This window comes from Plasmodium cynomolgi, chromosome 8 (genome assembly GCF_000321355.1).
Source record: "Plasmodium cynomolgi strain B DNA, chromosome 8, whole genome shotgun sequence".
In the NCBI taxonomy this organism is placed as follows: Eukaryota; Apicomplexa; class Aconoidasida; order Haemosporida; family Plasmodiidae; genus Plasmodium; species Plasmodium cynomolgi.
Genome location: NC_020401.1, coordinates 1,299,420 through 1,311,455, shown reverse-complemented (window position 1 = coordinate 1,311,455; position 12,036 = coordinate 1,299,420). Strand labels below are relative to the sequence as shown.

At 49.6% G+C, this 12,036-nt stretch overlaps 1 protein-coding gene across 1 annotated transcript; it reads left to right on the top strand.

Moving 5' to 3' along the window:
- Positions 1-2,154: 2,154 nt before the first annotated feature.
- Positions 2,155-11,625, top strand: PCYB_083810 (protein kinase domain containing protein; the record flags this gene model as incomplete). The annotated part of the gene is made up of 2 exons (XM_004222119.1): positions 2,155-2,583; positions 2,806-11,625. 2 exons carry the CDS (start codon positions 2,155-2,157, stop codon positions 11,623-11,625), a joined length of 9,249 nt encoding a protein of 3,082 aa, XP_004222167.1.
- Positions 11,626-12,036: the final 411 nt, after the last annotated feature.

Here is a 12,036-nt window from a genome sequence, read left to right as displayed (position 1 = left end):
TTAAATCCCCCCCTTTCCGCGCTTTTTTCTGGAGCCCAGCCCCTCGTGTACTTCCCTTTCTAGAAATAAATTGCCTCTTCAAAAGGAACCTCCCACTTCAAGTACAAAAAGACAAATGCATGCTTGCACACAAGGACGTACAATTCCTGGCCATGCAAATGTACGTACGTACGTGCACTAAATTGGCACGCGGATGCGTGGGCGAGCAAGTAAGTACCTACAAAAGGGAAGAAGCTTATCCCTTTTTTATTCTATACTGGGAGAAAGGAGGGGGGGCGTTTTTTCCAGGTGCTTTCCATACCTCCTTGCATGTAGTGCGTATTCGAAGCGGGTACGCGAAGGATCGCGAAGGATTTGCAGGAGGTAGGCTTCACTTCCGCAGTACCTATACAGCATATATGCTTGTGCATGTTGGAGGAACTGGAAGAGGAGGCAATTTAGCGCGGTGTTTCTTGGCACGTGGGCTCCTGCACATGCACGAACATGCGCATACAAAACGCGTACAGTCCGTACAGTCCGTACAGCCCGTACAGTCCGCACAGTTCGTGCAGGTGGGGAAGGCGCCCGGGAATTTGGCCTTATGCGATCCCCAAGGGGCTTCCCCACGCGTCGAGCTAAGTAGGAAGAAAAAAAAAAAAAATTAAGGATAAAGCCACAAGGAAAGCTAGAAGGAAATGAAATTAAAAGACTCGTTCTACATTATGCTAAAAGAAAAAAACAATTGGCATCCTGTTGAGTTTTTTTTTTTTTTTTTTTTTTAAGAGGAAGAAAAACTTCTGCTAATGGTGTAGAATGTGTGTACCCCAAAAGGAATAGAAAAAAAAAAAAAAAGGGGAGCAAGAAAAATTTTGTTGGTTTTTTTTTTTTTTTTTTACCAGAAAAGGAAAAAAAAAAAAAAGTGAACAAGTGTTTAGTTTACGAAAAATGTAAGAGGAAAACACAATCATGTTAACAACAACGTTGTTTTTGCTACACATACTTTTTGTGAAAGCGCGGTTTTTTCTACACATACTTTTTGTGAAAGCGCGTTTTATGCTACACATACTTTTTGTGAAAGCGCGTTTTATGCTACACATACTTTTTGTGAAAGCGCTTTTTTTGCTACACATACTTTTTTCGACAGCGCGGTTTTGGCTACACATACTTTTTGTGAAAGCGCTTTTTTTGCGGCAGATTAAAGAGCTAAGACAAGCGATTTTTAAGCTCGCGTGAGAAACCCACGCAGGTATGTGCATACCAGAGCGCTAGACACCTCCTTGTACTCCATGCGCGCCCTCCCCTGCGAGGCTTGTCGAACCAGGCGGCGCGCGCGGCCCTCTATTTTTAAAGAGCGCACGCGTAAGCGGTCGCGCGAGCCGCCCTGCGAGCGCATACCGGCGCACACAAATACGTACGTACATGCCCCCGCGATTATACACCCACGATTATACCCACCACGCATATACACCACGATTACACACACCACGCATATACGCCCCTACACGTAGTAACCTGCACACATCCACGCAGCTAGACACACACACTCACCCCCGTGCCCGCAAAACGCAACTCTCGAAATTGTGCAACCTCAGGTCATAACCCCCCCCACCCCCACACGCGCACAACGTCCCTTCCGACTGGCGCGAAATTTTGTTTCCCCATGTGTTTAATTACCCTGATTTGATTTGATTTTTTTTTAAACCTGTTTTTTATTTTATTTTTTTGCCTACAAATAACCGTAAGAAGAGTCTACTTTGTGGGGAAGACTGTGATCACATTCGTGAACACACGCGAGCGAGAGGTTGCCCCTAGCTTGTAAAAAAAAAAAAATAAAATAAAAAAATAAAAAAAAAAATAAAATAAAAATAATTTACGTGAACAGACAGGTCTTGCTCATATTGGTAACGCGAAGGAGGCCTCCACAGTTTTGTCCGCCGTGGTAAGCCAACCCCCCGTGGATGTCCCCGTCGAGACAGACCCAGAATTGTTAACGTGAAGTGACTTCGAATTGTTAACGTGAAGTGACTTCGAATTGTTAACGTCAAGTGACTTCGAATTGTCTACCTTGAGTCACCCCCGAACAGTCCCTTTTAAGAGGCCCCTGAACTGGGCAGGTAGTCCAAGTTTCCCAGAACAGTCCCTTTTAAGAGACCCCCCCGGAGAGTCAACCAAACGATGCATCTGAAGACGAAGATCCCAAATTTCTTAAATGCTGATCCGGAGAGGAAGGCCCAGAATTGTATACACATAGAGAACGAGCTGATACAGAACATGCACAAGATTTACCAGCAGCAGTGTGAAGAAGGTGGCAGCAGGAAGGGGGCTACCCCGTCATATCACCTGTTCGATCACGAGGACTACGTGGACTTCCCCCCTTTTAACATAACCCCCGATGTACATAGCATCTGCGTTGAGTTGAAGCTAAAGTTGGACGTTACACATGCAGATGGAGAGGCCGATCTCGATTCGTCCATATATCTTGATATCAACCCTAGGGGTGTCATGTCTAGAAATCAGCGAAGTGTTGTCTACCAGTATAGGAGCACCCAGCCGATGCGGGACAAGGGCCTCGACCAGCTCCCCAGGGAGCAGCGGATGAAATACGTAAGGGAGAGCGAGCATGCGTGTGGGGGGGCCACGATGGGGTAACTTCCCCCCCACATGGGTGTCCAATATGTGGACTATTATCTCTTCTGCCCCCCACATGGGTGTCCAATATGTGGACTTTTCTCTCCCCCCACATGGGTGTCCAATATGTGGACTATTATCTCTTCTTCCCCCCACATGAGTGTCTAATATGTGGACTTTTCTCTCCCCCCCCTGCAGTTCACCGCCCTGTCACACCAACTCGCCGGAAGATCCATCACCTTCCAAGGAACCACATACAAGCTACTGAGCGTGCTACAGACGGCCATCTACGGAGGGGTGTACCTCGCACAGGTGGTCGAATCTTCAGAGGATGGTTTAGTGAACAAAAAGAAGGCCATAAAAATTCTGTCCAAAAATCTAATCGAATTAGCAAAGGATAAGGTTCAAGAAGATCCACTCTCAGAGTATCACTACCGAAATTGTATGAGTGGACATAGTAACATCCTCAGTTGCGATACCATTTTTGACGACGATTATTATGTCTATATGATCATGCCATTTGCAATCCATGGAGATCTATTCGAAGTCATGAAGAGTCGAAGTAAACCATTCACAGAGGAAGAAGCAAAGTATCTCTTTTATCAGATCCTATTATCGATTAAGTTTCTACATTGTAGGAAATTAGCTCTAAGAGATATTTCTCTAGAAAATGTACTTTTATTTGAAAATGAAAAAAATGGATTAATTTATCCTGTTCTTAATGACCCTGGACAGGCAACCTATTTCACTGTGAACAAGAAAAATGAGGTTACCCTCTTAGAGTATACAAAAACTTTTGGAAAGATATTCCGTCCTCCAGAGGTTTATGAGAAATGCAAATATGATCCGACAAAGGTTGATATGTTTTGTGTTGGTTATATTTTATATTTTTGTTTGACTAAGCAGGAGTTGTTCAGGTGTACTTTAGGCAAGGATGTGCATTGGAATATGTTCAAAAGGAGACAGTACCACGAGTTGTTGAGGGAGAAGAAAGGACTGTACTTGTCAGAACCTGCATTAGACTTCATTTTTCGTTGCTTAGAACCCAATTTTAAAAAAAGAATTGAAATTGGAGAGGCGCTGAGGCATCCCTGGTTTAAGGGGAACTTCTTTCCGGTGCACAACCAGAGTTTGTTTCTGCTTCGGGCGGAGGGGGCGGCAGATGGGGAGGACGCGGTGGACGCGCTGGATCAGCATAGCACCCCCATGAGAGAAGATCCCGCGAAAGGAGCCCCCGAGCCCATCTTCAAACTCTCCAAAGAAATCGAACGATGCGCGAAAAGGAAGAACGTAGCTATAGACAAAAACTCCTTCATCAAATTTAGCATCTACGAGCATGTGGTTGTTCCTCCTCCTGCCGCTCCCCCCCAGGTGTACTTCAGAGGGGGGAACAGCCCGTCCCCTTGTTTGAACAGTACACTCAGGAGGGAGTACCCCCCAGAGTGTGATGAACTCCATGCGGAGGGTGGCCGCATCACTGGGGGCAAGCGCGCTGACCACACGCCAAACTGGGCCACTCCCAAGTGGACAGACCATAACAGCACCTGCAATGGGAACTCCCCTTACGTAGGAAGTCACCCGAACGTAGGCAGTCACCAGAAGGAGGCCTTCCCCACCAGCCTCACAAATTATCTTCGCGGCAATGTGGCCAGGGGTGCTCACTACCCTTCCCCCCACGGCATTTATGCGAAGCAGCCTGGGGTTGTGAGGAAATTACCCCCTTCGGTAGAGAAAGCAGAATGGATCAAGAAGTATGATGACTCTTCCTCTACCCACACGTATCACACAAACTGGACAGAAGGAGACAAGCAAAGCACCTTTCATGACTCACCACCAAGTTGCAGCCCATTGAGAGATAAGCCCAAATCTAATTTTATAATGAGCCATAAAAAAGGTGCATACAGAATGATCGGAATGAAGAGGAAGAAACAGAAACTAAGTTATGATGAGGAAGCGGCAGGGGAAGCAGAAGCGGTAGGAGAAGCAACAGCAGCAGAAGCAACAGCAGCAGAAGCAACAGCAGCAGAAGCAGCACCATCCGCAGCAGCAGAAAGAGGTGGTCGTCCCTCCGTTGAAAGCCCGGGCAGGAGCTTTCACGTGATGGCTAGGCAGGCGTTACAAACGGAGGCACAAGGTGATACACCCAAGACGGTGCAGAACAGCCCTCACATGTTAAGAAATGAAGCGACCTTCAAGGGGCGTGGACTCCTGAGTATCTTCACGGAGAGGCAATTACCCAATGGAGGAGGACTACCAAAGAATGGGAGAGTAGCCAAGAATACTGATTATCCAATTGGACATTTCGAGGAAGGGTCCTTTATCCATGTGGACGAGGGATACCATACTGGTTGGGGAAATATGTCGAGGAAGAATACCCCTCTAGAGTGGAAGAAAAATATAAGTGAAAAAGGAGTTAACAAATGGGAGAGAGACCAAGCCGACATGATAATGACGATGCAGGGAGGTGGGTACCAAAATGGATTACTTAACATTCAACAGAGGGACAATGGAAAGAGAGAATATATCGACCATGTGGGAGAGATGGCACCTCCTCAGGGTGAGACATCATGGGAGGTGAAACTCAGAGATAGGTGTAGAGACGTTCACATGGGAGGATTCCAAAACGAGGCAGAAGAAGCATACACAGTTGAGCTGGAAGGTGTTTTCTCCCCCATGAATAGAAGCCCACTCCACGATGTCACAGTTGTAACAGGAGGAGATACTCCCCAAAAAACAGATCGGATGGATACTAACCATTCGTATGAAAAAAATGAAGAAACAAAAAATACCATCCGCTATAATCCAAATGGAGGAAAAAATGGAAACGATTTTTTTCATTTAAATAAAGTGATGATCGCAGAAAGAAACGCACCATACAGAGTGGGTAACCTGGGGGAGGAAGCTCCTCCAAATGGACTACACAATGGTGTAGATATCCACAGGAGAGTAAAAAGGTGGTGTAGTTTGGGAGGAAGGGAGGTAGTCTGGAATGACTTCTATTCTCCGAAGGGTGTCTTCACTCCTTGCAAAGAAAATTTGCACAGCGGGGAAAGAACACCAAGCGTATGTGCAGGTAGTCACACAGATCAACATCCTCATCTAGGGGAGTCCAAAGAAAACGTTAAGGGAACTCCATCGGATGGAGAAATCCACAAGGGGGAGGAGTTCCCTCCACACAGAGATGCATCCTACGGCTACATAAACATGAAGGACAAAAGGGATTCTCCAAGATTGAGTTCCCCATCGTGTGTGCATTCCAACTGCTCATCATCATCGTGCGAGGACAACTATTCTGATGTAGTAACTAGCCATGCTGAATCACTCAAACGGTGCGCATCCCCGAACAAGTGTGAAGAACAGAATCAAACGGGTTCTAACTCGTTCGATAGATGTAGCCAGGGAGAGTCAAGGCAGATGTGCAGCATTGTGAGTAGGAGCGCGTCCTGTTCCATGGACCAGGGGAAGGGAAGAACCTCGTCCGACAATTTAATTACAACTATGTCGTCGTGCTTGTCCGAGGTTGACTTAGAAATAGACATGGCGAATATGAAAAGGGAGTGCCCCACTCCGGATGGCTCCAAGGATAGGACGTGCACCCTGCAGGGGGGCGAGGCGGCTCCGATGTGCGGTGAGATGGTGTGTGATGAGATGGTGTGTGATGAGATGGTGTGCGGTGAGATGGTGTGCGGTGAGATGGTGTGCGATGAGATGGCGTGCCGTGAGATGGCGTGTGGTGAGATGGCGTGTGGTGAGATGGCGTGTGGTGAGATGACGGATCATAGACCTCTCTCCGGTGAACCCCACGACGAGGAGGAAGACTTCAAAGACGCGCTGGAGTACGAACTGGAACACGAGCTGGAGAGGGAGATCAGGGAGGAGGAGCGGCAACTCGAGAGAGAGCTGGAAGTGGAGCTGGAAACGGAGATGGAGAGGGGAGCAAAGGTGGAAGCGGGCGTTGAATCGGGCGTTGAATCGGGCGTTGAATCGGGCGTTGAATCGGGCGTTGAATCGGGCGTTGAATCGGGCGTTGAATTGGGTGTTGAATCGGACGTGGGATCGGGCGTGGGGTATGGCGTGAAGTCATGCGTAGAGTTGGACGGGGTGCCATATGTAGAGCTAGACGTTGATCCATACGTAGATCCCGATGCCGTTCGGCTACATGCGGTGTCTTCCTGCGCATCCAACGGGGGGAAGCTGGACCGCAAGGAGGCCTCTGCATGTGGAAAGGAGAAAGTTAGAAACGGCTCGGGTGGCACGTTGAAGGAGCAGAATGAATCCCTGTCAGATGTGGAAGGCCAACCTGATTGGTCCCCCGAATGGTCCGCCGATTGGCCCGCTGATTGGCCCGCTGATTGGCCCGCTGATTGGCCCGCTGATTGGCCCGCTGATTGGCCCGCTGATTGGCCCGCCGAACGGTCCCCCGATTGGCCCCCCCAATGGGAAGAGGGCAACGCAGTGAAGGTGCACCCAAACAACACATGGAGCCATTCCACTAGCACCAAAAAAGGGAACCAAGAAATTAAAATAGCATGTAAAAACTCAGTTAGTGGTAAGAAAGCACAACAGGTAGGAGAGCACATGGTGGAAGAAGACACGATGAAAAAACGTGAAGCAGTATCTGGGATCTCGACAAAGAGAAGAAATTCTCCATGTAAGTTCCACCTGAGAAAAAAAAAGGCCAATAACAAAATGAAGAAAGTGTGTTTTTCTTCCAACCCAGAAAAAAAAAAGAGCAAAATTGTAAGGCTTCAAAAATGTGTGCTCAGTGAAGGGTTAAGGAGCAGTCGGAGTGGACCTGTAAAAGGGGGGACCCCCAAAAGTGGGATCGCCAGTAAGGGGGTCGCCACAAAGGGGGTCACCAATAAGGGGGTCACCAATAAGGGCATCGCTCATAAGGGGACCTCCGCAAAGGGGATCGCTAATAAGGGGACCTCCGCAAAGGGGATCGCTAATAAGGGGACCCCCGCTGCCGAGATCGGCACCACCGGGACCGCGAGCAGCGCCAAGCCGCACCCCTTGGGCAAACACGCAGAAGCGCTTCATCGAAAAGGCAGGGACGAACCGAACGACATGGGCTCCATTATCGAGTGCACGAGTAGGAAGGGGGCGCCCCAAACGAAGGCGAAGATTTCCAGCGAGAGGAAGAAGTATTTATCGAAGCGGCACACCATATCGGAGCTGCGTCTGGGAGGTGGCAACATGGGCGTCAGTATCAGCGGCAGTACCAGCGGTGGCATCGGCGGCAATACCAGCGGTGGCATCGGCGGCAATACCAGCGGCAGCATCAGCGGCAAAATCCACAGTGGAAAATCAGCAGGGGGGAAAAGCACTGCACTGCATCTGCCTGACACTAGGACCACCGCGGAGGCGCTCCGTGACGTGGGGAAGAGACATACCATTTCTAACGCGACGAGCGATGGGAAGGGTCGAGAAGGTGTACAGGCACGTTCGGTGAAACCAAGGTGCGGTGGGGACTATCTCCCCAAGGGGGGCATAAGGAGCATGCAGATGCTCCCCGCCTCGAGGGGAACAGTCGGGAGGATTAGCCTGAAAGCTGGTGCGAAGGCGGGAGATGGCACCCGTGGTAGTGTCCGCGGCGGCATCCATGGTAGCACCCGTGGTAGTATCCACGGCGGCGTCCGTGGCAGTGTCGGTGGAGTGCTCGCTAGCCAGGTAGCCAAGTGGAACGGAAAACGTGCAGAAACGAAAACGCAAAGGAACCACAACCAGGAGCACAGAACCCTTGTAGAACAGCGGAACCAAAAGGAGCTATTCAAGAACCATGTGGATAAAGAATTTAAGCGCAAGGAAAAAAGCACTCTCGTAGAATCGCTCCGAGGTGGTGAATCACCCACGGAGGAGTCGACCACCATAGACGGGGACAGCCTCCTCCAAGGGTTTAACACCACAGGGTATTATGCAAATGGGGGAGAGGTAGATGTGGACCACGGATTAGCTAGCGAGGATGAAGCGCATATAGCGGCTGAAAGGGAGGAAAGGGATTTGCTGAAGGATGATTTGCCCCCAATGTGGGAGAGAGGTGAACTGGGCAAACAACACAGTGCAGGCGAAAGGGAGCAAGGCTGCCAAGAAGTGCTGCCACATGGGTTAGCAGCAAATGAGGTCCCTTCACATTGTAGAAGCGGCGTGGGTGAAAAAACGGCCGAGCGGGTAAAGGGTAGAAGCACTAGGACGGTAGGGATCCCTTTGGGGAAGGACTACACGAAGGACAAGCCCGCTTTGAGGAGAGACCCTCGTGTGGTGGTAACCCCCAGACAGCTGAAGGCCAATGTGAAGAAGCGTCCGGAAGAGACATCAAGGGGTAGAAGGAAAGCAGATGGAAAGACCAGAATCTCGAGTGATGAGTTGGTACTGAATCGATTTTTGGCTGAGATGGGGGGGCATATCCCTGAAAGGGGGTCCAAACGGGACAGCGTGAAGAAGGGAAGCTCCAAAGGTATCCAAACGAACAAAGGAATCGCACACGGGGAAAGGGGAACCAATTTGATAAAGCAAAGGAGTTCCCTGTGTAGGAGTGTAGTGGGTAGTCAAAGGGGAAACAACGCGAAGGGGGGGACGAAGGAGGGGACGAAGCAAACCAAGAAAACTGAAAGTAGGAGAACGAAAGACGGGGTAGTCAAACGAGGGGGCACTGACGTGGGGGCTGCTCAGCAGGGAAGCGCGGTTTACTCCAGTGCAGGGAAAAAAGAGAGCTACCTGGAGAAGCGAAAAACTTATTTGTTTTTTTTTAAGAGGGGCTTGAAAGACAAACTGGAGAAAATGAATCGAAAGGCAGAAGCAGAGGAAAAGCACAGGAAAAAGGTGGGGGGCATTTTGCAGAAGCGAGCAGAAATGGGTGGAAGTCGCGTTGGTGGAAGTCGCGCGGGTGGAAGCCAAACGGAGGAAAGCCGCGCTGATGGAAACCGCGCTGGTGGAAGCCCCACCGATGGAGAGAACCCAAAAGAGGAGGAACAAAACAAACTATATAAAAAAGTGAACCCAGGGGAACCGCAGGACGTGCCCCCATTGGAATCAACGAACCTGCATGACGAGATGGCGGCATGCAGATGCACCCCGCACCATCACCCGATCCATCACCCGACCCATTACCCTCACGTCAATGCAAACGGAAAAGCAAACGGAAAAGCAAAAGAAGTTTATTTCCACAGTGGGAACAAGGGTCCTATGAATGGCAGTTGGCACCAATCGGTTAGCGGCAATGGGGTGAAACTTCGATCTGATGTGACACCTACGAGGGGGGACATTAACCTCTCTGATGCGAGGAAGGTGGAGGTGCACTTTAGCCACTTGGACTCGAAGAATGGAAGGAGCAATCATTCCTTGGGGACACGCAACATGGCTCTAAGTTGGAAGGACATTTCGATTTCTCACTGCGATCGGAAGGATGGTGAAGCGGGACATGGTGAAGCGGGGCATGGTGAAGCGAGGCATGGTGAAGCGAAGCATGGTGAAACCGGACATGGTTCAACGGGTCCGTCCCAAATAGGTTCTGTAAGAACTGCCAAGGAACGGGACCTAGAATCCCTTTCGAGGAGAAACCCAGCGACCGACGCGCCTTACACAGATAAGGCAAACTTTCAGGGGTATGATGTAAAGGTACAGAAGAAAGGTTGCCTCCCCGAGGGGTTAATGGAAAGAGAAAGAGTTTCAACCAACCGGGTTGCTTGTATGTCTGCTTCGTATTGGGACCATCCGGGTGATGAGGGGCCTTCACCCCGCGAGTGGAGACCGAATGGGAAGCTGTCAAAGGGGCCGATGCTGCGTAGACGGATGGTAGGTGCATCCAAGGGGGAAAAAATAAACCCCATGGAGACGACCCCAATGTTGGCAGGTAGGACTGACACGAATGTCGCATGTGAAAGCACCACTGAGGGGAAAAGCCTAACTCATGGAAATGCAAAAAAGGAAACAGAAAGAGAAAGGTATAAGCAAAAGGAACCGACCAGTTTTACACAACACCAAATTGGTACAGGAAGATGCAGCAATGGTAGGACAGTGGAGGCACATGGGAATATAAAGCAGGAGTGTTTGTCTCATGCCAAGGAGGAGAGGAAAAAACGCCTTCTTAACTTCAACGATGAAATGAGAAGGAGTGGTGAGAAGAACACTCTCCAGATGAACCCCAAGGTGGAGAGCCTTTCCGTGTGGTGGTCACACATAGAACAGGGTACTGACACGTGCCTGCAGGAGAGCCAAGGGAAAAAAAAACAAAATGCTACCTCATATTTGAATTTAAAGGGGGACGAGATGAAGAAAAATTTCCGTTCGGCCCCTCACTTGGTTCACTTTCATCCATCCAAGGTTGAGTCCCACATGCCGATGTCTGTCGTAAGCCCAAGAAACGTCACTCCAGGTGGTGTGGGGGTCAGTCCCGATGTGAAAAAAGTACCACCGATTGTGCCCTGCAACGTAATTCAGAAGGACGAGAAGCACAGGGCAGGGCCGTTCAGTGGTCACGATAACGACGCAGTCGCCAAGGGGGCGAACCCAAATGGTCGCACTCGTAGAGCGTATCATTTGCAAGGCAGGAACCGCTTGCCAAACGAGAATCGCCTGCCAAACGAGAACCGCTTGCCAAACGAGAATCGCCTACCAAACGAGAACCGCCTACCAAACGAGAACCGCCTACCAAACGAGAACCGCCTACCAAACGAGAACCGCCTACCAAACGAGAACCGCCTGCCAAACACGCATCACTACGGGGCTCAAAATATTTTCATCAGATGCAACGGAGAGAAGGTGGCCTACCCAATGGGTGATGATGCATATGGAAGGAGGAGCCAACTAGAGAGGAGGAAAAATGACCAGACGAGAGGGAACCAAAACGATGCGTATGCTCAAGTGTTTGGAGCTACCAACCAAGGGGGGACAAATAGGACCTGTATGCCTCTGCACAGACCAATTGGCTACGCAGATCCGAGGCAGACAAAGAACAACTTTATCTCAGGAAAAAACAAAAAGAATTCCAATTTGAGTATCTTGTGGTGGAAGACTTAGGAGAGGATCTCCCTCCACCCTTCCCCCGTCCACTCTATTTTGCGTCACCAACCAGGGGCACACACACGCAAGTAGTGAGTTGCACTGAGGAAGTTCCAGAGCAGTACGTTTGTTCATGCAATTTTGGACAGCTGTTCATGCAATTTTGGACAGCTGTTCATACAATTTTGGGACAGTTGAATGTATAAAACTCTGTTCGTCAGCTCACCACGCGATGTGTGTTGTGCAATGTACGTTTCATTTCGCAGCCCAGTTACACTTGGCCATTTTTGCTATGCATTTTTAAGTGTATGCTTTATTGTCGGGTCGTAGCGCGTCGCGGCGCGTCTGTTTCGCCATGCCATTTTTCTCTCCCATCTTCTTTTTTTTTTTTTTTAAAGCAAAATGTTGTGCGTGCCTTCAAGGGGAGGA